This window comes from Tasmannia lanceolata, unplaced genomic scaffold, assembly GCF_043159265.1.
Source record: "Tasmannia lanceolata isolate RefF3 unplaced genomic scaffold, GAP_Taslan_0.1 ptg000011l, whole genome shotgun sequence".
NCBI classification, from domain to species: domain Eukaryota; kingdom Viridiplantae; phylum Streptophyta; class Magnoliopsida; order Canellales; family Winteraceae; genus Tasmannia; species Tasmannia lanceolata.
In genome coordinates, this window is record NW_027518688.1 from 24,494,765 (window position 1) to 24,522,733 (window position 27,969).

A 27,969-nucleotide genomic window follows, 5' to 3' on the forward strand; every position below is an offset into this window, starting at 1 on the left:
GAGTCTTAAACTCATTTCCTTATTAACTGTACAATGGAAGGCTAGGATTGGACATTCATATTTCCAAGCACTGGATACATACAAAAAAATTGTGATTTGATCAGACTTCTCTTCAATAGTGTGCTCTAGGCATCAAGGTAGCTACTTAAGTTAGCAAAACAAAACAAAAAAATCATCAGCTAGAATCCCACCTGTTCCAGATATCTTCTCACAGTAACTTCCACAGAAGAAAGATCCATTAGCACCCATCTTCTGCTGATCGAACTGATGATATATGAAGGGATTAAAATCACAATTGGGGGGGCAAGCATCGGCCGTCGATCTTGTTTTTGCTTGAATTAATGATCCCTTCAATGTCGTACTTTTGACATACTCTCAGTTGATTCATTTCCCACCATCGCTCAGCTTCCTTCTCACTGAAACGCCTCCGACTGTGAAATACAAGCAAAATTCTAAGTTGTCAGTTACCCAATGTTACAGAATATCAGATGTAATGTTCACTGGCATTATATATACATATATGGAAATGAGCATCATCATGGGTGGATGAGCTTTATCTAGTCAAGTTTATCCTAGTTGAGCAAGAGGATAGTGAAGGAGAGGACCCTGAACTGAAGGAATAAAATGTATCGCACATAGAATTACAGGAAAAGGGCAAGGAAAGGATAAAAGAAGCGGAACCATTCACCAAGCAGATCTTGAAAGGGGGGGGGGGGGGGAGAACTGAGGGGAGAGAAGCCTCAGTAGACGAATTATTGACGAACCACAACGACTCCGAAGGTTTACCATGGCAGAAAATTTCAAAGAAAAAGAATAGCTTAAGACGCTCCCAAAGATCCCAACACACTCCCATCAAGCTAGCTGAGTACGTAACTCAAGCGTATTGAGCAGCTTGAACTCTTAGGTTTAGTGTTCTGTTATTTGTCTATCCGAGTTTTCGGATCTCCCTCTCATGTGTTACTGAGTTAGGGATGACATCTAGTACCCATGAATGTAACATCTTTATCTAATAAACCGGGAGGGATCCCTGCCAAACCCCAGCTTACCCATATAAAAAAAAAATTCAGTGGACAAAAAAATGAAGGGATGGTTTAAATGGTTGATTATTTGGCTATGGCCAAACAAAATGAAAGGATGGTTTAAATGATTGATTATCTGACAATGGCCAATCTAGGTGGCCACACCATACGAGTAGTTCAAATCGATCAATGTGTGATATGGTTAAACATACAACAGATGTTCATAAAAAAAAAAGAATACAAAATATAAACATACTACGATCAACATATAGTGTCCAATCTAAGCTATTGAAGACATGGTTAAAATGCATCCAGGATGTTTGATCATTTTCCCCATATATGCGTGTGCTCATCCCCCCCCCCCCCCCCCCCCCCCCCCCCCACACACACACACACACATATATATATATATATATATATATATATATATATATATATATATATATATATATATATATATATTAGTGTATGAACAAATATAAGATAAATGATAAACATACCTGAATCTAACACGCTTAACGCCCTTCTGGCCATTTGTCAATGTCGTGAAAGTAATATATACACCAGGTTCATCTTGTTCTACCCATTCTGCTTTCGTCCCATTGGTAACACTTTTTCTCTCATCTATCTTTGCTAAATGAGAATCATCAACTGATTTTGTGCGGCCATGATGATGGTCCTCATTAATCCTCAGCATATCACCTGATGGAAGAGGTGGGCTACATAAATTGTTTACTTGTCTTTGCTTGAGACCTCGGACAATGGGAGACAATTGAACGCTTCCGAGCATCGACCTGACATCATCAAACTCCAAAGATTCCGCACAGACGGGTGTAATTTGAGGTAGATGCACATCAACCGTGTCAACTGGTGCGGAGCCCATGTTGCTTTCTCTTCCTTCTGTGAATTTCTCTGACATGGCATTCAGCTGTACGGAAGCACAGCGACAATTAAGATCATTATAATTATAATGCAGCAAACTGGACACAATATAAATTGATATAATATATGCAAGGTAACAAAGTCAACATCTATAGCCAGACAAACAATCAAGATGACATTCTCCGCAGGTTGGATAGAGCATTTTTACCGAAAACATCCCAGTTGGATGGGAAGCTGGCTTCGTAAGCTACATTTTACAACGAGACTTGAAGTCTTCTTTACAACCGGCAATCCTTACCTACATTCTAGAAAGCACGGGTACTCTCCCGGGCATCCCGTACCCGTACCCGACATGTATGGGGTGCGGGTACGCCCTGGGTACGTCCCCCATAATTAAAAAAATAAAAAGCCTTTTTCTTGTACCGGGTGCGTGTCGGGAGCGTTGGGGTGTGCACCCATGCGTACCCCACACGTCCTGCTTCTCTTACCTGATTTGTAAACCCTTCCTGCTTCTTCTCTCTTCCTTCTCTTGCCTGGTTTGTAAACCCTTCCTGCTTCTTCTCTCTCCCTTCTCTTACCTGGTTTGTAAACCCTTCCTGCTTCTTCTCTCTCCTTTCCTGTACTTAGTATTTACATGTAAACCATTTAAGTAAATGTCCATTTACTTAAGATTTACATGTAAATAACGGAATACCCCCATTTGGATTTATTAAAAATAGTTTCAAGACCTAAGTCTAAAAGGAAAAAAAGTCAACTCTCCTGTTCTAGTACAAAATTCGCAAAAAAAGGGTCGGGTCAAAAGTTTAACTTTCTTAACTTCCAAACAGTGGGGTATTTTTCAAATTTTAAAAATTCATAAAATCTATCATGTCCAAACATTATTAAATCCCAAAAGTCTGGTAAAATAAATCTCATAATTTGGTCTCTAAAAATTATTCATCTTGTCAGGCACTGGTCAACACACTGGCGACAGACTTTTTTTCAAATGAATGATGTATTGATGCCTCATGTTATGAAATATGGAACTTAATCACTTATGAAATGAAGAGTAATATTAGAATTTTCTATTTTGGTGATGTAATTGTTATTTGATTGCTCTCCAATTATTTTTTTAATTTTTATAAATATATAATAAATATTTAAATATATTATTATATTCGGCGTACCCGAACGTACCTGCACCCGGTTTTTTTTGGAAAATCAAGTACCCATGTCATGTCGTACCCGCACCCCGCACCCGTACCCGTGCTTCATAGCCTACATTAACCCTTCCTCCATAACTTATTACAACCTGACTCTTTCTGTGTACTTCTTGTTCGCTTCCAATGAAGATTATTGCATGCTTCATTTTGACTGTCAATGATGTTTCTCATGCATTTCCTCTTTACTTTCTTTAGAGATTTTGCTTCCTACATTTTCTCTTTTATAACCCCTGACTTCCCTCTTCCGCTTCCCGCATCACTTCTCTCACTTGCTTCCCACTCTGGTAACTACGGAATAGAGCCCTAATTTCAAAAGAATGGAAGGCATGGTTCCCACTTATGGTACAAAGAGCGTTGCCTTAGCCCAGTGATATTGGAAATGAAGGATTATGACGGGGGACCGAAACCGTTCAAACTGAATCATGAACTGTGCGAAATACCGGGGTTTAAAGAGAACATCAAAAAGTGGTCGAGAGTGGATGGAAGTGTTTCATTCTGAGCCAAAAGATCAAGTTATTGAAGCAAAAAATTTAGGAGTGGCGAAAGATTTATGGAGGCAAGAGGTTCAGAAAAGATCAAGTCCTACAAGAAATTGATAACTTAGAAAGGAAGAGCATGCACCGCTTACTGGGGAGGAAAAAAAGGCAGGGCTGGCCCAATATTTGGAATATGAGGAAACACTAAGACAGGAAGAAAGCAATTGGCATAAAAAATCAAGTGCAATTTGGCTCAAAGAAGGGATGATGTTACCTTACCAGCTTCTCCAAAGGCTTAAGCTGTTGGAGAGAGGCGTTATTTATCTTTTATACTTTAACACTCCCCCGCACGTGTGGCCCACTTGGCAAACACGTGGCACATGTGGTCCCACTTTGGGCCGACCATCGCATGTGGATTTTTGCTATCCAGGAGGTTTGAACTCGAGACCTTTGGCTCTGATACCACGTTAACTTACCAACTTCTCCAAAAGCTTAAGCTGTTGGAGAAAGGCGTTATTTATCTTTTATACTTTAACACTCTCCCGCACGTGTGGCCCACTTGGCAAACACGTGGCACATGTGGTCCCACTTTCGGCCGACCATCGCATGTGGATTTTTGCTATCCGGGAGGTTTGAACTCGAGACCTTTGGCTGTGATACCATGTTACCTTACCAACTTCTCCAAAAGCTTAAGCTGTTAAAGAGAGAGGCGTTATTTACCTTTTATACTTTAACAGATGAAAATACAATTTTTTTTCACAGGATTGCAAGTGCAAGAGGGCAAATCAACTCCATAAACTCTCTAAGAATAGGCGAGGAGCTGAAAGAGGACAAGGTCCGCATAAAAAATCATGCTATTGAACACTTTTTCGAGCTTTGCCCAAAAAAGCACAGTTCGAGATCGAAGCTGGAAAGGGTCTCTTTTAAAAAGATTAACCCGGAGCATAGCAGCTAGTTAGAGAGAGGCTTTACGATGGAAGAAGTGTGTCTAGCAGTCCAAAGCACTAAAAAGAACAAGGCTCCTAGGCCCAATGGATTTTCGATGGCCTTTTATAAAAAATATTGGGAATTCATTAAGAAAAACATCACGGCATTCATGGAGGGGAATTCCATGAAAGAGGTAGGATGAGTAGTGAGATAAATACCACTTTCATCACACTTACAATGAAAATGGAAGACCGGGTAGAATTCAAAGATTTCAGACCAATTAGCCCTGTGCACTGCATGCATGTATAAGATACTGCTAAGGTTCTAGCTAGAAGAATAAAGGAAGTAATAGGACGTAACATCTGTAAAATTCAAGGGGATTTTATCATGGAAAGAGATGGAAGTCAGAAAAAGGATCATTTGCAAAATTAATCAAGAAAGGGCCTATGATCATCATTGAATTTATACAAGAAAAGGTGGGGCTTTGGCCAACTATGGAGAAGATGGATTAGAAAGTGCAGTTCTACAACGTCATTCTTTATTATTATCAATGGGATACCAGCAAACTTCTTTGGTAGCTCAAGAGGTATAGGGCAAAGAGGCCCTACATCCCCTTATCTATTTATAATGGTGGTAGAAGCTCTAAGTGCACTAACATCTAAGGCGAGTTATCAAAGGGTCGGAACCAAGAAAACATGCTCAGCCAATATCACATCTCCAATTTGCAGGCGATACCCTATCTTCTTAGAGGAGGAGGATTGTGTTACTAATGTAATGAGTTTAGATTGTTTGAGATGGTATCAGGACTAAAGATCAATTTTTTCAAAAAGTTCAATTGCAGGAATCAATATGCAGAAGATGGAAGTAAGAAAATATGCAGCCATTCTTGGGTGTCAAGAGAAAGATTTATTGCTTACTTATCTAAGCCTCCCACTGGGTACAGAGTACCTATAGCCGCTATTTGGGAACTCGTAGGGGAAAGAATGGAAAGGAAGCTTGCAGGCTAGAAGAAACATTACCTATCCTTTGTAGGAAGCATCGTATTGATAAAAGTGGCACTATCCAACCTACAGATATACTTCATGTCACTTTATAAAGTTCCGGTGATTGTGTCAAAGAAAATGTAAAAACTCTAAAGAGACCTTCTATGGGAAGAAGGGGAAGGGAAGAAAAGCCTAAAGTCCCTGGTGAATTCTAAGAAGATAGGTAAATTAAAGAAAGATGGAGGTCTAAGAGTGGGAAAAATGAACATGAGGAACAAGGCACTACTTGGAAAGTGGTCGTGGTGATTTGGGGAGGAGACAAATGCTCTATGGCACCAAGTTAATGGGGATAAATATGAGCAGGGAGATGATTTTTTTCTCCCCTCCTGTAGGATAATGCGCCCCCCCTTTCAACGTGAATTGTGGGTAAACGCCTTTTGATGTCAAATCACGTTAAAAGGGGGGAGCATTACCCTGCCGGCTGAGGGAGGGGAGAAATCAGCGCCCATATGAGCGGTGCTGGGGAATGGGAGAGTAGAAACCATTCCTTAGGAAAAGGCTCAGGTGCATAGAGGTCCATTTGTGATTCTAGGTCTTTGTATGATCCCTTAGGTTTTGAGTGAGGAGAGGGGATGGGACAAGATTCTAGGTGGACCTTTATCAAGGTGAGTCCTTGTTGTGCTATGCATTTCCGAGCCTATATCTCTTAGCGGCCAATAGGGAGGCAACTGTAAGAGACTACATGGAGAGGGAGTGGGAGCATTTTGTGGTCCATTAGGATTACACGAAACCTTAAAGAAAGCGAAATAGATCGTCTTTTCACCCTTCTAGTGCGCCTCCATTCTTGTCATTGCTCTTTTTTCTCATCCAGTCGTAGAGTATGGACCCCGGACACTTCCGGCACATTCTCGGTCAGATCTTTCTTTTGCAGGCTGGCTGCTATGAACAGGGATGATTCACCATGCGCAAGGGCTTGTAAATCACAGGCACCACCCCGAGTGGTGGCTTTTACTTGGATGTTGGCAAGAAAGAAGATTAACACATGTGATTTATTGAAAAAAGAAAAATTCTACTCGCGAGTTGGTGTGTTATTTTGAACCAAAGTGAGGAATCCTTGGACCACCTAATGATAAATTGCCCTTTCTCATATTGCAATTAGACATCCATCATTAAAAGCTTCAGACTTTTGTCTCCCATCCAAAGCTCCATTAAAAGCATCCTCTTGGATCGGATTGGGGACATTTTGGGCAAGCAGGCTGAGCAATATGGGGGATAGTATTGTATGCAATGATTTGGCACTTTTGGAAAAATTGCATTAGATATCAAGGTTGAAATCATCCACTGGAGTAGGACCAACAAGGACGCACCTCCCTATAGTGTTTATGAAATTCTAAGAAATTGGAAAGTAATAATATTTGATAAAAAGATAAGAGCCAAAGTGATGACGAGGTGGTCCCCACCCCCGCCAGGATGGATCGTATTGAACTTCGATGAGAGTGCAAAAGGAAACCTGGGACAGGCGGGTATTGGAGGAGTCTTTCGGAATTCGGCTGGTTGCACCAAGGTTGCCAAGAGTGGGAAGCGAAGGCTCTCAGGAAGGCGGGAAGCGTGAAGGGTTGGAGAATTTTTTTTTAATAGTTAAATATTTAAAAAAATAAAAAAATACTAAAAATATGAGAAATAAGTATATGAACCAAATATTAAAAAAACACTTTTTATTAAAAGATCCAACATTTGCTTAAAGGAAAATAACTATCAGCTGAAATGCCCGTGTTGACCAGTCTGTTGACTAGTGCCTAACAAGATGAAAAAAATTTATAGACCAAATTATGAGATTTTTTTTATCGGACTTTTGAGATTTAATAATGTTTGGACATGATAGAATTTATGAATTTTAAAAATTGGAAAAATACCCCATCGTTTGGAAGTTAAGATTTTGTACCAGCCTGTTTTTTTTTCGAATTTTGTACTAGAACTGGAAAGTTGACTTTTTAACTTTTAGATTTGGGTCTTGAAACTATTTTTAATAGATTCAATCTTTTATTTTTATTTTGTGTGTGTGTGTGGGTGTTGGTGGGGGGGGGGGGGGTGTGTAGAAAGGAAACACGCTTCCCATGGAGTGGGATATGTGTTTCCCATAGAGTGGGAATCCCGTTTCCCAGAATCGCGTTTCCCACATTTCCGAAACGAGATTCCCAAAAATGGGGGAATCGAGAAGATTACCGTTTCCGAATCGTGTTTCGGGAATCACGATTCCCCCGTCTGAGTAGCGATTCCTGCTTCCTTAGGTTGTACGTTACCATCCTTCTCAGGTCCGGTTGGTAGTTGTGACAAAATAAGGCAGAAGCAAGATTGCTTCTATAAGACTTGAGATGTTTTGCGGCTCTCATGGATCGGACCCGTTGATCGTCGAAGGCAAGTCATAAAAAGAAATTAGGGCCTTGTTGATCACTTAGCTCCTAAGTTTCAGTACAGGAGGCCACGAGCGACTCCATGTAGCTGTTATCTTTCAAAAAAGATACGAGCGATGCGACTCCAACGTATCATAATCAGATACGATTAATGAAATTAATACAACTCACTGTTATCTTTCAAAAATATGATGAGGAACGTTTGGGTTTTATATTTGGCCAAGCATTCTCTAGGCAATCTATATATTAAATATTAAGGAATAGAAGCAAACTAAATAATTTCAACAAGTAAATTCTTGTAATACTCATACCTGAGTTGTCAAGACTTTTATAACTTCTTTTGCTGCTTTACTCTTGGCAGCTTCCTCCCTTGCTTGAGACCAGGTATCTTCAATTCTTTGTTGATATTGTTGAAGCTTCTCAGTTTTCATTAAACATTGTTTTGCAAGGTTCTTAGCCTATTATAAAAGTAGAGATGCTAATAAGAAAATTAGCAAATCCTTGAAATACTACAAAATATGCATTGACGAATCCAATGCATGATATGAACAAGTATATAATATGTTTAAAATTCAAAGTGAGAACAAATAATAATTAAGCAACAACATAAACTAAAAGAGTAGGCGGATGGTGTACACCAAACTTGACAACAAATATTTTCCAAAGCATCAATACCTAAATGATGGCTTCTCGTCCAACCAACACACAGATAAATGACTAGCAAGCTTTAGATACGGGGTTTCTACATATTACAATTTATTGATCAAAGTATGAATTAATCAAATAAAGCCACCTAGAATGAGAAAGAATTATCTAAAATAGTACTAATTAAGTGTATCACTGTCATTGTAATATGTTGTCTACGATAAAGCAAGGAAAAGGAGGTTTTTTTCTCCTTGAGCACTTCACACATCACTCTATTCCTCTCCTCTTTTTTCTTCATTTCTTTCACACATATTTCTCTATTTTTGTTCTCTATCTGCTCTTCTTTTCTATTCTTCTTCATTTCTTTCCATCATCAATACTAATCCATCCAAGAAACAAAATAATACCTAACAATCTATTGAAACACTAATTCAGAAATACTATGCAACCCTCATAACTGATAGAGGATCAAGAGCCTTCTCTTTGAAAGGTAAAAAAACAAAATAATTCCTTCCATCTACAATCTCAAAAGGCAAATAGGAAAATGAGCTATAAGGACTTGACTGACCTTTCCTCTAGGCAATCACAACTTGATAAAAAAAATTGTGAAGCATGTGGAATAGTGCAACACCTAATCCTGCTTCAAGTAGTTAACAAGATGGGGGTTCACCTTACTAAATAGAACAAATTTAAGTCAATGCAGTTTATGACACTATGACACAAATAATCTACATAAGGTGAACTTATAAATTGATAGGGACAAATAAGAATAGGAATAAAGCCCTGAAAAATGTTGTGAATCAGAGGATATGGTGGAAAGATAATATACAATAGCATCAGGAATTAACATTAAAACAAAAACACTGATATCAGGAAGGTAGAAGGCAAGTAAACTTCACAACGAGCTGACCAATGAAAAGTGAAAATTGGCCAGGGGAAGATAAATAAATAAAACGATTTTAAGACACTGATTTCATGCGAATAAAATGCAACTCAAATCATAGTGCTTATTTTTCACTCAATAATGACTAGCAGGGCCTAAAATTACAACTTAACTGAATTTAAACAGCAAAACTATGTATACATTCTATAGAACACAACAAGCATAACTAGTGGAAAACAATTATCAGTTACTAATAAACAAAAAATTACAGAATATTGAAGTCCAAAAGAAGAAACAATTGACCTCAGCTCGCAGTCGCTCCACTTCTTCTGTAAGAAACTTGTCCGATTCTGTTGAGACTCTTTCCAATTTCGTACCATTGGGAATCATAGATTTCAACCGTGGGGGGCTTTGTTGTATGCATTCATTTTCCTGAAGAGGAACAAACATCTCAGAACATCCTTTATTGGAGTTGCTAAATAGCACAGGACATGACACCTGTCCCCATCTTGGAGGTATGTTTGACGAAGGTGAAAGTGGGTCCAAAGACTGCGGGTTTCTTCCTTGCTTGGACAAAGTTTTTCCTTCAATACATTTGATTTCCTTGTGAGTTGAGAGTTTAGGGGAAAACATCTGTAACCGTGTGGTTGCTGCCTCTTCCCGGTCAACTCTTTGGTCGGAAGATGGCTTCTGCATTACTAGAAGTGGTCTGGGACTCGAGGTTTCTTGCCTTAGTCTAAAATCTATGGCCTTACTCAGTTGAGTGAAGCACGGATCACATACGCGACACTGCTTGCTTTTATTTGGGGCCAAAGATGCATTCAAAGCCTTCTTACTACTACATGCATGACAGAATACAAAACCACAGTTATAACAGTTATGTTTCTTCCTAGTAAATCCAAAAATCATTTTACATCCACTGCAGATTGATTGGTCACTACTAGAGATAGATTTGTGTAAAGAAATTGCGGCTGTGAAACTTGAGCCACAAGCAACAGTTAGTATCTGCCTATCTTTCAAGGCCTCCACTAAAGCCGGAGAACTTCTATCTTCAATATCACCTAATCCAAGTCTTCCATTTGCACCCATCCCCCACGTATATACATTTCCCTTTGAGGTCAAGACAGCTATATGATACGAACCCGACGAGATCTCCTTAACAAACTCCCCTTTAAGATTTCCTTCAACGGTTGCGATCGATTTATCTTCAGCCTTAGGATTCCCGAGCTGCCCATGCACCGCGCTTCCCATTGTATAAACTATGCCTGTGGCTGTGAGTGCAACAGTCAGCATTCTGCCACAAGATATTTGAACAAAATCATGTTCCACAAGTGATGCGACACAAGTAGGGAGAACCTTCCTTTCCTTATCTTTATGCCCAAGTCTCCCTTTATCGCCATCTCCCCATGTAAACAATTTTCCACCAGCCGCACTTCCCTTGAAACGATCGACCATTATTTCTACAATAGCAGCTGTATGCCATGGCCCACACGCAGCGGACTTTACCCTTAATCCTTTCAGAGATTCAACCTCTTTCGGTTGAGAAGTGCTTTGACAATCTCCATGCCCAAGTACTCCAAATGTCCCATCCCCATATGTAAATAACTGCCCTGAGGAGGACACAACTGCCGTATGCCACTCCCCACACACAACACTTGATATACATATACCATCCAAAAGACCAGAGACTCTATGGGGCAACCACGAGCCTCCGTAGATTCCATCTTCTAAAAGACCAACGCCATGACCACTCTCACCCCATGTATAGAGTTCACCAGAAAGTGTTAATGCACATGTGTGGTACTCGCCACATGCAATTGATTCTACATGGACGCCGGTAAGGGACTCGACAATTTTGGGACAAGATACATCCATATTAATTTTATGCCCTAGTCTTCCACCTTTCTCCTCTCCCCAGCAAAAGACTTCTCCCTGTCTTGTAACTAAGGCAGCGTGTTTCCCTCCACAGGACATGTTCCGTACATCTAACATGCCGGAGGATTCCAGTAATTTGGGAAGTAAGGCATCAGATCGCATGTCAAAAGGAGTACTCAATCTATCAATCCCACCACCTAAGATTCCCCCTTCTATCCCTTCCCCCCACATCAATACATCCCTCAGAACATTATCCTTGTCCATTGAAGGAGATCCATGGTTGAAGGAGCTGATTGTTCTAGGCAAATTCATTTTGTATTTTGGGTAACTTTCCGCAATTTTCTCCTTGCAATAGTCTGGCTCCAAATGTTGGAAATGTGGAAGTATTGCATCCGTTACTGTTTGTATACTTGATAAAGTTCTTCGTTCGGCTGAATAAAAACTACCAGAGGAATATGATGAACCATCTGAAACACATGTCCCCGTAAGTGACCCAGGAGGACTCCCACATAAGCTGCGCACCTTCAGTGGATATTGTCATGCAATCAATATATGCTCAAGAATAATTTGTAGGATTAAGATGAATTGCATTCTTAAATAAATCGAAACCCTCAATAGTCATGATCATATTCATGGTTTTAATTTCGGCCGAAATACAGAAATTTCGGTTGGGACCGAAACCAAAACCACCAAAATCCGAAATTTTGGCCAATGCCAAATTTTGGCCGAAAATTTCAAGAAATGTAATTTTTTAAGTTTTTTTTCCAAAATTTTGGCCAAAATTACCGAAATCTCTGTACATTAATGAAATTTGCTTTTTTTACCGAATTTCGGACAAATTTTTGGTTTCGGCTATGTCCGAAACCGAAACCAAAACCGGAATTTAAATCCTTGGTCATGATGCATTTTCATTATCCTAGTGAAAATATAGGCTCCTTATGTAACTGAAGCATCAAAAGAGTTACTTTAGCCATGAAGCACGAATAGTCTCGTGAAAACCTTCCAGACTTAAAAACGGAAAGTGTCTTTTTCTTTAGGAAAAATATATTAATAAGTATGCTTTCTCAACCTGAGAAAATTTTGCAGAATCCTCCAGAAATCCTAAGTTATGCTTCCCCCGGGTATGACCAACTGGGCTATTGGCACAGGTATGTGCCCCTCGGCCGTTTCTCAGATTAGCTAAATGTCTCGTTTGATGAGCTCTAGACACCAAGGCGGTCAACCCGACAAACCAAGATTCGGCCTGGTCCTTGTCCTTGCATATCTAAACAAAAGAAAGCATGGTTATCAAATTCCAACAAATGCAATTCCTATCTGCACAAATGAAAAGTTAGTGGCTGTAAAAATGGGTAGACTAGTATAGTCCAAGGAGGAAGAGAAAAAAAGAGTTATGACGAGTCTTTTCTGTGCAAACTGAACTAATCTAGCCAGAAAAATCAATTTCTAAAGACAAGTAGGGTATACAAGGTAAAAGAGTACCAGGTCAAGCGACCTTTCACCATTTCCATATACAAGCGAAAAGGACTGAGACTCCTTCTCCAGTTGAGGTTGTCGCTGAAAATTTACCTACAAACATGTAGTTGATGTGAATATTTGTAGCATCATAGTAAACCTTTGAAAAACTTAAAGATTAAATACAGAAAAAATAATTTACAGATCATCTCAGCATGGAGTAAATGAAACATACAGTCCGCTGTCCAGGAATAATCTTTGTAATCAAACTCAACTTCAATTGTTTTTCCTCCTTTCCAGAATACCAAATTAAAACCTTCTCATCCTGAAACGAACAAAAGATCAAAATTCAGTCACAACCACACAAAATCTCGTAGCATAAAAGAGTTTCAAAATACCAGTATGTCCCAAAAATGTGTAAGAAATATACATATGATATGTGTGTGTGTGTGTGTGTGTGTGTGTGTGTTTTGGAGTGTATATGTGCCTAAGGGCACTTTGGTCTTTGTATTCCTCTTTATATAAATACATAAGTGGGGGAGCACATCCCTAACTCACACATTTCCCTCATTGTCTTCTCCTCTCATCTTCCATTCAACATGGTATCAGAGCCCTAGGGTTTTTGGTACCCTAGGCACCACCCTTGAAACCTCCCATAGGTTTCTTCCTCTCCTCCCCTCCACTTTCCATCTCTTAGCCTAAACCCTAACTCCTCCAACCCCACCACCTTCCTCCACCACTCCATACATAAATGATATGTGCCTAAGGCACTTTCCGAGCTTGAGCTTATCCGAGCTCGAGCTCAAAAACTAATGTGGGCCCACATTTTTGGGGTGATCCAAAGCATATATTTGAAAGGCCCTTGCATGGATAGGGTGTGTACCAAAAATCAAGTCCATAGGATCATCCTAACCCATCCAAAAGTGGAGGGCAAAATGGGCAGATTTGTGGGCAAACAGTGTCTATCCATTTTTGCCATCCACTTTTGGATGGGTTAGGATGATCCTATGGACCTGATTTTTGGTACACACCCTATCCATGTAAGGGCCTTTCAAACGAATGCTTTGGATCACCCCAAAAATGTGGGCCCACATGAGTTTTTAACGCTCGAGCTCAGATAAGCTATCTGAGCTCGAGCTCAGAAAGACTTTCCTCTCTCTCTCTCTCTCTCTCTCTCTCTCTCTCTCTCTCTATATATATATATATATATATATATATATATATCTATATGACGAAAAGGAAAATGATTGTGCGCTCGAGCGCATATAGCTTATAAGCACTCGAGGGCACAAAACTCATGTGGGCCCACATTGTTAGGATGATCCAAAGCATTCATGTGAAAGGCCTTTACATAGATAGAGTGTGTACAAAAAATCAGCTCCACAGGATTATCCTAACCCATCCAAAAGTGGAGGGCAAAATGGACAGATACTGTTTGTCCACAAATCTGCCCATTTTGTCCTCCACTTTTGGATGGGTTAGGATGATCTTATGGAGCTGATTTTTTGTACACACCCTATCTATGTAAGGGCCTTGCAAATGAATGGTTTGAATCACCACAAAAGATGTGGGACCCATGTGTTTGGGCCCTCGAGCGCATATAAGCTTATATGCGCTCAAGCGCACAATCATTTTCCTATATATATATATATATATATATATATATATATATATATATATATATATATAGAGAGAGAGAGAGAGAGAGAGAGAGAATAGTGTTCCTACGCAGCTACTCAGATAGCTTATCTGAGCAGCTGCTTCAAAAACTCATGTGGCCCACATTTTTTGGGTGATCCAAAGCATTCATTTGAAAGGCCCTTCCATGGATAGGGTGTGTACCAAAAATCAGCCCTATAGGATCATCCTAACCCAATCAAAGGTGGAGGGGAAAATGGACAGACACTGTTTCTGACCATTTTGTCCCTCCACAAATGGCAGGGTTAGGATGATCCTAAAGGGCTCATTTTTGGTACACACCCTATCCATGGAAGGGCCTTCCAAATGAATGCTTTGGATCACCCCAAAAATGTGGGGCCAAATGAGTTTTTGAAACAGCTGCTCAAATAAGCTATTTGAGCAGCTGTGCAGGAACACTTTACTCATACATATATATATATATATATATATATATATATATATATATATATGATAAGTATAGTGTCTAGTGTATTCATTGTTATTTCTCATATGATAAGTATACTTTTTAGCCAGTGTTAACATTTATCATAAGTATAGTGCTTAGCCTTACTTATTTTTTTATAGGTACCTTATCTATTTTTTTGAATAGTGAAGTTTACTAATAAGAGAAGCAAAGGAAACACCTCGATTGAGATGGTTACATTCAAAAAAGGAAAATGCAATACAAAGCCCTATCGAGGGGGAAGAGAATCAAACATCGACAAGATCTCCCTCCACTCCACTCTAAGCCAATGAATCCTCTTCGCCATTGGCGGGGCGAAGAACGTGCTGAAATGAGGTCGAATGTCCCTCCACAGTGATGCGGATAATAGGCTAATAACTGGCATATTATTTGATGTAGGACCGGGAAGAGAAAATAGAAGAAAGGGGATAAAAGAGAAGAAGAAGAGAATAATAGAATCAGAATAGGGGAAGAAGAAGAAGAGATGAAATTAGGGAGAAGTAGAAAAAGAATAGGAGAAGGGGAGAAGAGAGGGAAGAATAGGAGAAGAGAAATAGTAGAAGAGAGGGAAGAATAGAAATCTGGGGGAGAAGCTCCAATAAATTCAACTAATCATCAAAGTTAAAAATCCCTAATACATGAGGCCTTTATATAGGCAATTAAACTAAAATTCCATGGAAAATAAATAAATTCCCTAATTCTTAATAATATGGAAATATAAATACTAGAAAATAAATAATATGAAAATAAATCCCTAAAAGTCCTAATGGGCAAATATGCCACTTATTTTCCTATTATCTGCATCATTCTCTAGATCCTAGGCAACTGGTACTGGAGAAAACTCTGATACCAAATTTGATGTAGGACCGGGAAGAGAAAATAGAAGAAAGGGGATAAAAGAGAAGAAGAAGAGAATAGATGAGAAAATAAGAGAAGAATAGAAGAAGAATAGGGGAACAAGAAGAAGAGACGAAATTAGGGAGAAGTAGAAAAAGAATAGGAGAAGAGGAGAAGAGGAGAAGAGAGGGAAGAATAGGAGAAGAGAAGTAGAAGAAGAGAGGGAATAAAAGAAATCTGGAGCTCTCAATCAATTCAATTAAACATCAAAGTTAAATATCCCTAATACATGAGGCCTTTATATAGGCAATTAAACTAAAATTCCATGGAAAGTAAATAAATTCCCTAATTCTAAATAACATGGAAATATAAATACTAGAAACTAGATAATACGGAAATAAATCCCTAAAAATCCTAATGGGCAACTATGCCACTTATTAGCCTACGATCTGCATGCCCGGCTATTGCTCCGCCTAGCCAAGAAGCTGCCACCGACGTCTGAGATTATCTTGGTCATCACAAGCTACTGTTCCTCCAAGTTCGCTCGTGAACGCTGATTTTCCGAACGAGAACCCCATCCTCCCTTCTTTGTCGTGAGGAAGGAGACTCACATGAGAGTTTCCCTTTTGGTTCCCGGTGCTACATCACACAGTGCCCAAGATTTCCTCTTAAGTGTTCCTAAAGCACAACGGATGAAGTTAAGAGAGTTCCCTTCTACAATCTAGAAATCAAGGAGGTATGGATCAACTAAACAGATCCCACTCATGAGCACAAGGAATTCTGCCTCACTGGAATGTGCCACTCCTATAGGCCCATAAAAATCCCAACTAACAACTCTATCCACACAACAGAGCCAATGCTGGTTACCTAAACTCGAGCCATCAAAGTTGAGCTTGGAGGACCTGGGGAGAGGAGGGGACAATCTAGGAGATGGATGATCATCGTGGATCACACTCAAACAGATCACATCCCATTAGAAATGAATAGCATAATCTGATATGCCTTTGAAATTAAAAAGCACCGCCATCCAACGAACCACTGTGAATACTTGATATTGAATTCCATGTGCTCCTTTCATGGACCGCTTAAAGATTCTATCATTCCTCTCATTCTAGGCCATCCACAAAACTGCGGAGAGAGCTAGATTCCATAGCTTTTGCCCTTTGCTAGGCCAAGGACCAATCACCCAATCCTTGAATAGGTTAACAATATGATTCATCATGACCCAAGCGATCCCAAAGAGACCAAAGATGAAGGTGCAAACCATGATCAACAGTCTCCTCCGCTGCATCACACATACTGCCTATGCTGATGGTGACCCGATTCTCAATTGCGGAAGTGGCCTATCATGAAGATTTTATCCAGACAAGTGGTGCGTTGAGGAGCAAGGGACTTGTCTTAACTAACTGCCTGAAGAGAAATCTGATCAAAAACCTCTCATCTATGCTCCACGTCCACATACGTTTATCCTTACCTTGCCTTCTGATGAAGACAGATACCAGTCTCACTATAAAAGAGGTCATCATATCAATCTTTTCGACGGAAGTGAAACTACCACATCACCTTTCCCTCCTAACGAACAAAGGACTCACTCCCTAATTTGTAGCAAATCTGAAGAGGCCAGGGAAGTCCGTCTTCAAGGGGCGAGTACCACACCACAAGTCATGCCAAAAGAGAATTCGTGAGCCAAAACAAACTTTGAATATGATACTAGTTGGAATATGTAATAAGCCTAAGGGCATAATAGACTTTGAACATTTTTGGGTTTAATATAAATATATGAGTAAGGGGGAGATCTCCCTAACTCATTCATTCTTTCTCCAACTCTTTCTCAACATGGTATCAGAGCCCTAGGGTTCGCGTGCCCTAGGGACCTCCATTGAAAACCCCCTGTCTTCTTCTTCTCCATGCAGCCGCCGCTCATCTCCATGCCCTAATCTTTTCTTTTTTCTCTTCTTCTTCTTCCTTTTTTTTTCTAACACTAACCCTAACCTCCTCTATCTGCCCCCCCTCCCTTGCACTCCCCGACCCAACCCCCCTCACCCTCCCTGCCGTACGCCCCTCGCCCACCCTTCGGCAAGTTCCCGCCCCTCGCCCCCTTGTCGTATGCCCCACCCCCACCCCTCTGTAACCCCCCCCCTTGTCGTACGACCCTCCTCCATCCCTCTGTAACCTCCCGCCCCTCTCCCCCTTGTCGTACAACCCCGCCCACCCCTCTGCAATCTCCCCCCCCCCCCTACAATCTCTCGCACCCTCGCCCACCTTTGATTGTTTCAGACCTTCCACCCTTCTTTGACCTAGAAAAGAAGAGTGCTTCTCCCCTACCCGTAGTTCCTTGATGCCCTAGATCTTCAAGTTATATTTCTCCTTCTCGTTTTTTGGTCGAGGCTCCACGTTGTGATCCATGGCCTCCATCTGGCAGTGTTCCATTGATGTATGTTCCTATTGGAGCCGCGTGTAGTGTTCTCGGCTTTCCCCAGTTTGCCCCTTCTATTGGCCTTTGGTCGTTTGTTGTGCCCAACAGTTGTAAGAGTTGGACTTTCCTTTGTCGTTTGTTATTATGGATCCAGTGATTGAGAATCCATCGACCAGTGTGGTCCCTGTTGTCCGTCAGACAACTTTTTTGGCATCCTCTTCATCGTCTTCTACCTCTGTGGATGGTTCATTCCCACAGATGACTACTGTTAAGTTAGATGGGGCAAACTATGTTACTTGGAAGGCCGCCGTCGAAACCTACCTACTTGCTCGTGGCAAAGCCCACATTATTCGTCGTGATCCTCCTCCGAAGACCGACTCTACCTATGATCGATGGGAGCAGGAGGATGCTCTTGTTCGTACTCTTCTGTGGCAGAGCATTGCTTCTCACATTGTCGGCCCTCTAATGCTTCTTCCTAACGCCAAACAGATCTGGGATCAGATTACTCTCCTTTACTCTGGTGTTGCCAATATTAGTCATATCTGCTCCACTTACTCGGAGTGGGTTCGCCTTCGCCGTGGTGATCTGTCACTTGCCACTCACTACAGCGAGTTTGTGGCTTTATGTCAGCAGCTTAATGTCTTTATGCCCCTCACGACAAATCTTACTGTTGCTACTCGTCAGAGCGAACAGATTCGTGTTGTGCAGTATCTTGAGAGTCTGGGTCCGGAGTACACACATCTCCGCCAGCAGATTATTGGATCTAGGAATATCACTTCCCTCACGGAGGTCTACTCTAGGGTACAACAGTGCTCCATTGGTGATCATTTGCTCACCGTCCTTGTTGATGGCTCCGCTCTAGCAGCCTTTGATGGTAGTACTCGTCCCGCTCGTGGTGGTGCCTCCTTTGGCTGTGGCGTGGAGGCCGAGGCGGTGGTCGTGGCCGATGGTTTGCACTCATTGTCAGAGGGACGGTCATCACATTGATATTTATTATACACCCCGAGCTTCGTCAGTCACGCTCGGTGCACTTGGGTGCCGCGACTCCGTCTGAGCCCATTCCGCCACCTGCATCTGTTCTTGCGCCAGTGGATGACACATATACCTCATCCCGTGCCGATTACGACGAGTTCCAGCGGCTTCGTCTCAATGCTCGCCCTCCTACTGCAGGTTTCGCATAGCTAGGTAGCTCACCTACTACTCTTCTATCTAGCTCGAATTCCTGGCTCATTGATTCTGGAGCCTCCAACCCCATTACTGGTAACTCCTCTCAACTCCATTCTTTTCGTTCATTTCCATCTACTTCTCAATCCATCACCCTTGCTGATGGGTCCACTACACCCATCACCGGTGTTGGCACTATCTCCCCTCATCCTACTCTTAACTTATCCTCTATTTTATGTGTGCCACGATCCTCGTTTAGTTTACTTTTAGTTAGTCAGATTACTAAAGCACTTCATTGCTCTGTCTCATTTTACCCCTCTTATTGTCTATTTCAGGATCTCTCGACTGGGAAGACAATTGAAACGGGTTGTGAGGTGGATAGACTCTATCGTCTTGACTACAGGCCGCCTACTATCTTACATAGCTCTGTGGATACCTTTCAATGGTACTGTCGCCTCGGACATCCTTCACTTCAGCGGCTTCAGAAGACCCATCTAGTCCCAACCCCTTTTTCCTCTTTTTAGTCCGAGTCATGTGAACTCGGGAAACACCATCGCGTGTCATTTCCATCCCGGGTCATTAGTAGGGTGTCTAGTCCTTTCGAGTTAGTTCATTCTGATGTATGAGGACCCTCTAGGGTCACGTCTTCTACTGGATTTAAGTATTTTATTGTCTTTATTGATGATTTCTCTCGTATGACTTGGGTGTATTTACTTAAAAACATATCTGAGGTGTTCTTTGCTTTTCGCACATTTCATTATGAAGTTAAGAATCAATTTAATTGCAATGTTAAATGCCTTCACACCGATAATGCCAGGGAATATTTTCTGGCACACATGGTCTTCAGGACTATCTCTCCCATCATGGGATTCTCCACCAGTGCGTACACCTCCCAACAGAACGGTGTCGCAGAACGAAAACTTCGTTACTTACTTGAAGTCGCGCGTACTCTCCTCTTTCAGATGGTTGTTCCTAAGTTGTACTGGAGTGATGCCATTCTCACTGCCTGCTTTTTAGCCAATCGTCTCCCTTCCTCAGTTCTAGATGGTGCATCCTCGTTTGCCATCTTGACTCCTGGTCGGGATCCATTCCCTCTAACACCTCGTGTTTTTGGATGCGTCTGTTTTGTTCATCACTTAGGTCCAAGCAGGGATAAGCTTGATCCTCGATCAGAAAGGTGTGTCTTTCTGGGGTACTCACGTACGCAGAAAGGGTATCGCTGCTACAGCCCCCGCCTACGACGCTGGTTTGTTTCCGCTGATGTTATGTTTTTTGAATATGAACCATTCTTTCATCAAGGTGTGGAACCGCGCAACTCTCTTCTAGATTCCGCAGTTTCTCTTCCACTGCCGGTGCTGCCCGAGTCTGCCTCATTTCAACCTGTTCCACCTTCGTCTCCTATTATTGATACTATCTTATTGTTCCGTCAGAAGATCCACTTCCTCCTAAAACTACAGAGCAGTATCAGCGTCGCAAGCAGAATGCTGGATCCATGCCACTTCCAACCAAACCGTCTTCTTCTCAGAAGATGATCCCAGTCTCTAGCTCCCAGGTATCATCTATCCCGTCCGTGATTTCCAACTCTCCTATTGCTTCTCGTACGCGCTCCCACTCTATTGTTCATTCAATATCAAATTTTGTTTCCTATGATAAACAAACCCATGCCTACAAGAGTTTTGTCTCTTCTTTGTCATCTATGTCCTTACCACAATCTGTAGCTGATGCTCTTGAACATCCTGGCCGGCGCGATGCCATGAATCTGGAAATGGGAACTCTTCATAGTAATGACACATGGGATCTTGTACCACTACCCTCTGGTGCTCGTCCTGTTGGATGTAGAGGGGTGTTCTCTATTGAATATCTACCTAATTGTACTGTCGAACGATTAAAGGCACGCTTGGTCGCAAAAGGATACACTCAGACTTTTGGTATAGATTACACTGAGACTTTCAGCCCAATTGCAAAGATCCCATCTGTCCGTGTACTTCTGTCTCTCGCTGTGAATCATGGTTAGCCTCTACATCAATTGGACGTGAAAAATGCATTCCTTCATGGCGACCTCACTGAGGAGTTGTATATGGAGCAACCACCAGGGTATGTTGCTCAGGGGGAGATGTCCTCCTACGTGTGTCGCCTGTGCAAGTCATTTTATGGCCTCAAACAATCTCCACGAGCGTGGTTTGGAAAGTTTAGAGGCAGTCATGCGATTTGGAATGAAACAATGTGGAGTGGATCATTTCGTCTTCAGTCATCACTCTTCAGCTGGGTGCATTCTGTTGATATTATACGTTGATGACATCATCATCACAAGTAGTGATTCACGAGGCATACAGCAGTTAAAAATCTTCCTGAAAAAGGAATTCTCCAGCAAGGATTTGGGTCATCTCAGGTACTTTCTGGGGATAGAGGTAGCTTGTTCTTGCAGAGGCTTGTCTTTATCGCAGAGAAAATATGTTTTGGATTTGTTAGAAGAGACAGGCAATCTTAGGGTCAAATCGGCATCAGCACCCATGGATCCTAATGTGAAGCTGGTTCCAGAGGAAGGTGATTTGTTAGGAGATCCTGACAGATACAGAAGGCTAGTCGGTAAACTGATATATCTCACAGTTACTCGGCCAGATATTTCATATGCCGTGGGAGTAGTCAGTCAGTATATGAGCTCTCCATGTACCTCTCACTGGGCTACAGTAGTCCAAATTCTTAAATACTTGAAGGGAGCCCCAGGAAAGGGATTGTTGTTCAAAAGACATAGCCATATGAAAATTGGGGGCTTCTCTGATGCAGACTGGACTGGATCCCCAGCAAATAGGCGATCCACCACAGGGTACTGTACATTTGTAGGAGGTAATCTAGTCTCATGGAGAAGCAAGATGTTATAGCTAAGTCCAGCGCAGAGGCAGAATACAGGGCAATGGCACAGACAAGCACCGAGCTCATTTGGTTGCGCTCACTTCTATCTGAGATAGGTTTTGGTTCATCCTCCCCATCGCAGCTGTTCTGTGATAATAAAGCTGCAATACACATTGCTACCAATCCGGTCTTCCATGAGCGCACCAGGCACATTGAAGTGGATTGTCATTTTATTCATCAGAGAATTCAGAAGGGAGAGATTTGCACTGTGTTTACTCGGTCAGTGGACCAGTTAGCAGATATGCTTACAAAGTCCTTGAACAGGGCCAAATTGAGTGATATATGTAACAAGCTGGGAATGTATGATATCTACATTCCAGCTTGAGGGGGAGTGTTGGAATATGTAATAAGCCTAAGGGCACAACAGACTTTGTACATTTTTGGGTTTAATATAAATATATGAGTAAGGGGGAGATCTCCCTAACTCATTCATTCTTTCTCCAACTCTTTCTCAACAATACTAAACTAAAACGACTCCCTGGAATTTGAAAGCATCCACCGTCTCCCAAACCCCAAAACTAGACCCATACTTCCTGGCAATCACCACCTTCCAAAGCTGATCTTGTTCCTCCCCAAACTGCCAAACCCACTTACCCAGAAGGGCACTTTTAATCTCCCTGAGACTATGAATACCTAGACCCCCTTCCAACTTCGGCCTGCAGATTGACTCCTAACTAACCAAATGGTACTTCCTTCTTTCTTCCTTAACATTCCAAAGGATGTTCTTCTTAAGCCGATCAAGCCTTTCAATAATGCTCATAGTGCATCAGAAGATAGAAATAAAGTGACAAACATAACAAATCCTCAAACCACCATATGAGGAGAGAAAGAGAGAGAGAGCAAGTACACACTCACGAAATGGAAGAAGTGGGAGAAAGCATGCCCCACGACTACTCTCTCATTGCTTATATAATAATGTTCTACACTTCTACACAGTGACAATAATATTCCTATTACATATTACATTTACTAAGGAGCATAAAAGTCATCTCCTATCAACTTATATATACATAATAATATGTGTAAATACACAAAATTACCAAGATTTTAAATTTTGGTTTCAATTTCGGTCGGCATAGAAACATAAACATTTCGCTTTCGGTGGAAATCTTGTAAAATTGCGGAAACGTATGGAAACACAAGCAAATGATGAAATTTTAAGATGAAACTTCAGGAAATTCAGAATAATCACAAATATGTACACATTAAGCAAGAAAGTCATTCATAATGGCTTACCTAGTGGCATGAGTTGACGTACATGTCTAGAACAATAAAATCAATAAAGAAATACAATATAATGCAGAATAAGAAGGTGCAATGACCAGTCTCCCCTCTAAGGTCCCCAACTCTATTCGAATACCATATACCACATAGAGTTTTTTTTTTTTTAATGGCAAATACCACATAGAGTTGTAAGGTAATATTGGTCCCATGCCGATCTGACATCCCATGCATAAGATACAGCTAGTTTGCCGTGCAATTCAATGATGTTGCCTGTCAAATAACATTCCCTACATTATTCAAATGAAGTGAAATGCAGATCATAACATCTTTCTATTTTGTTGTCTTCCAACCATTCTGGTCGAATTTCGAGAATTTCGGTTGAAATTTTTGGAAAATAATGGCGTGGAAGGAATTCACGTAGAATTCGTTTCGGTGGGGATGGAGATGAAAACATTTCGGTTGTTTTGGGGAAATTTAAAACCATGAAGATTACAAAGGACAATCCATGTGACTTATATAGACCTAATTATAATGGTGTATATAAGTCGGTTGTGTTCCTCACTCCACCTCAAATTGATGCACTGGGTCAAGAAGCAGTAATTAGCAAATTAGACTCTCGTGGCTGGCTCAAGTCATTCTCTTTGTGAATATATTCACAAGTTGAAGTGCTAAAGAAACAAATGGTAATGTGAACCATCCTTATGAATATCATAGTTAGGGTGCAACAAGGGTCAAATTCAACCTGAACCTGACAGGTTCAACCCAAAAAAGAGTCGGGTCAGGTCGGGTTGAGTTCGGGTCAGGATCGGGTTCGGTTTGAGTTTTCCCAACCTGGATTGAGTTCGGGTCGAGGGTTTGGGCAGCCCAACCCGAGTTCAACCCAACATTTTTTATTAAATTTATTTTTCTAAGCTTAAAAATTTGGGTTGGGTCGGGTTGTGCTCGGTTCGGGTTGGGTTCGAAAAAAGGGTTCTCGGGTCAGGTCGGGGTCGAATCTCATCGGGTTGGAAATCAGGTCGGGTTGGAAAAAAGGGTTCTTCGGGTCAGGTCGGGTTGGCCTCAACTCGACCCAACCCGAGTTGCACCCCTAAGCATAGTTGAACACAATGAGACTCCCCCTGAACATGCTTTGTTTGTTAATGAGAAACTGTAATGGTTGCAATCTAAATGACACTCTTATCATCACATAAAGAGGAGTTGATAATGCCAAAGTCTGATAGAAGAGAACGAAGCCAGACCGCCTCGCTTGAGGCTGAAGACATAGATCAATACTCTGCGTCAACTGAAGGTTTATTAAGGACATCCTTCTTTTGACATTCCATGAAATTAGAGTCTTTGAGGAGCATACACCAACCAATTATTGAGCAACGTGTGTCCTGGCATCCTGCCCAATCAGCATCAACGTAGGCAATTAACTCTACGGAGGAGGGCAACAAAAAAAGATGACTTTGTTCGTTAGTAATAGTACCACGTCAGTACTCGATGATCTACTGAACCACAGTACAGTAAGATGCAAAGTACGTGAAGCAAAAACAAATTGACTTACTATCTAAACGGCATACACAATAACAGTCCTAATATTGTTAGGTAAATTAAACTCCCTACAAGACATTGATATGTTGTCGGATAAGCAAGGACAGCATCAGCCTCTCGACGCTTTGGTGTTCAGTTCAATTGGAGTGTCGCCTACCCTTTTGTTGTCAAATTAGAAAAAGCCAAGCCAACTCCAATAGAAATGGGAAGCGCCCCGTGACCCCATCCTCGACTCTAATAGAATAGATAGTGGTTTGACGTTGGATTGGGAAAGGTCATCTAAATCGCACAAGGAAACTTTGAACAACCACTGAGGGTAAAATAGGAACCAATACGAGTAGCTCATGCATGGTAGGCCCTGGTTGCTCGACCAAGGGAATTGAACACTAGTGAGCAGCAGGTCAACCAAAATGTGCCTCCCCACAAAATTGGAGGTTCCAACCAAACAGAGCATCACTGCAAGGAATTCAGTTACTTGAACCAGGGTTCTCATACTGAACTGCAACTCTCGTAATGAGATTTGTAGGGAAAGGGGGAAGTAAATAATCTTGAAGAAATCCGACAATACACCCTACTTAACGTGTTTTCAGAAGATTGCAATTCCATATCCAAGAGGTGTTGAACAAAGTGTAATGTGTTGATGACAGCTTGGGAGAGGTCATCTAAATCACAATTTCATATCCACACTGCTAAGAAGTAAAAACATTTTGTGCAGTTGTAAGTAATAAGCTCAATTAATCATGCAGTTACGAATTTGATCTCCTTTATCAGCACTGTATATAATTCCTTGTCTTTTTACACAAATTTTAAACCAACAATAGCAATCTAAAGTTCTGAACTGAATTTTCTGAAAGCACAAGACCACTTCCGATGAGCCTACCGTTGATAACCTGAAAGGGCAAAATTTGGGCTTCCCTCGCCTTCCATACTTCAAAAGTTGTGCCCCCTTCTTCAAGGACACAATTGCCTTCACAAGATATAGACAATTAATTAAAACCTTAATCTACCAAAACAGCTACAATAAAACAAGAAGTATTAGTTTGCTTAAAATGAAAGACAAATCTTTAGAATACAGGACAATAGAATTACAGAATTTGGAGAGAGAACTAATTGATTTCAGATGACCCTCAATGAGAAAGAAAGTGGTGTGGCTTAAGCTATTAATAAGATATAGAGCTCAAACTGCTCAGCATTACAAGATACACTGATACCCACTAGCTACATTAGAATTACAATAAAATAATCTTGTTTATTTGTAGTTTTGTCAATGCAATAAGAAAATTCTTGGGAAGACAGACATATCCAAAAGACAAAGGTCAAAAAAAGGTGGCACAAAAATCCAATAGTTCTATGAACCATTAAAATCATAGTGCTTTGCAAGGCCTAGTGGGAAAAGAGATTAATATAAATGTCATTTGATATTACACAAAACTTTCTCATCCAATATCAAGCTCCATATTCCAACCATTTTAGCTGTCAAATGTGTAGTGCATTCCGGATCTGTATCCATATAAAGTATTGCACCTTATAAATTAGTCAAGTATAACCCCTCTTTTATGTTTAAGGGTTAAAAAGATGGTAGTCCCAGCCCAATCTCCAATGTACACATAGCAGTCATAGGTGATTGGAATCGGTCATCCAGTGGGTTTCATATGGATTGTCCACTATGCAAATTCTGCACCAATCAGACAGAGATTACTATCTGACCAACGGATTTTTTTGCCCATTGAACATGAACCATTGGCCATTATGTTTTAACAATTGGTTTAAGGCCACTAACTGGATGTATGGGATTGCCCAGTCTTTCTACAGTTGGCCCCATTGGGTGAATGATTCAAATCACCATACGACTGCAAGGAAGAGTTTTAAGCAGATACCAACTCAGTAGGCAGGGACTACATCAGTGTAAATGGTTTTTTGTTTTTGGAAGAGAACCATGTTCCATGGTGTTATGGCCCCAAGTGGGTCCTGCTTAGGTATGGAACTATGTGGGATCCAGCCTGGTATGGGACAGATTTAAAAGGCCTAGCCTAACGCGTTCCATCAGCTCTGGAGCTTTTGGCATATTGGGTAGGTACCTAACACATGGCCTGGAAACACTTCTCCAATGTTCCAATGTGGATAGAAGAAAGCATGTGCTATAATGCTTTCAATGCTGTCAATACAAAACATACTGATTTCCAAATACATAAAAAATTAATAAGCGAGATCGTTCGAATTGCATTAACCAACTCTTAACAGAAATCCTTACTTTAAAATTGCCAAACAAAAGCTAAAAGAAAAGTATAAACCAAACATTTCACTTGGGTTTAGCCTCACCATGCATCCATTCATCTGAATGAAAAAAGCCCAAAAAATAAAACACTTAATTAACAACCAAAAACCCATAACAACACACCAAAAACTAGCTTCTAAACAACCCATCTCCTCACCAGTTCTGAATTCTCAGAACAACAAAATCATTTTAAAACCCAAGCATTTAACAAAAAATCTCAAAGAATATATGGACTATGGATTAAAAAGTGCAAAATCTCAATTCTGTCAAAAAGATACTAATAGAAAATATAACTTACTGAAAAAAATAACACACATAAGCCAAAGATTACAAAACAACACTGTATTGTTCCAAAAAAATCATAAAACAGAACTAAAATAAGATGGGTATTGTGTGAAATGAAATTAAAAGACAGACCTGTTCAACTCCTCTATCAGAAGGAGGTGTTCTTAAGGATTTTTCTCCCATTTGCTTGTAATCTTTTCTGATTGTTGTTCATGGAAGAAATGAAAGGCAGACACTGACAGCAGGAAAAAAAAAATTTGGTTTTCTTTGAAAGGAAACCTTTGAAGAATGTGAGAAGAATAACAGAAGCTTTGCAGAAGAGTGAAGAATTTGGGATAAAAAGTTTTGATATTAGAGAGAGTGTTTGAGGTCTCTCTTCAATTCCAACTGAGCTCTTCGTGTTTCGTGTAGATTATTGAAAGCAAAT

At 40.8% G+C, this 27,969-nt stretch overlaps 1 protein-coding gene across 1 annotated transcript; it reads right to left on the reverse strand.

Moving 5' to 3' along the window:
• On the reverse strand, positions 1 to 27,966 carry LOC143886749 (Regulator of chromosome condensation (RCC1) family with FYVE zinc finger domain-containing protein). The gene is made up of 9 exons (XM_077390861.1): positions 27,675 to 27,966; positions 25,863 to 25,949; positions 12,991 to 13,080; positions 12,783 to 12,869; positions 12,373 to 12,567; positions 9,732 to 11,825; positions 8,212 to 8,358; positions 1,520 to 1,947; positions 1 to 431 (listed from the first exon to the last, which is right to left on the reverse strand). The coding sequence occupies exons 1-9, from the start codon at positions 27,723 to 27,725 to the stop codon at positions 290 to 292; spliced, it is 3,321 nt and encodes a 1,106-aa protein (XP_077246976.1). The 5' UTR covers positions 27,726 to 27,966; the 3' UTR covers positions 1 to 289.
• Between the last annotated feature and the right edge of the window lie 3 nt (positions 27,967 to 27,969).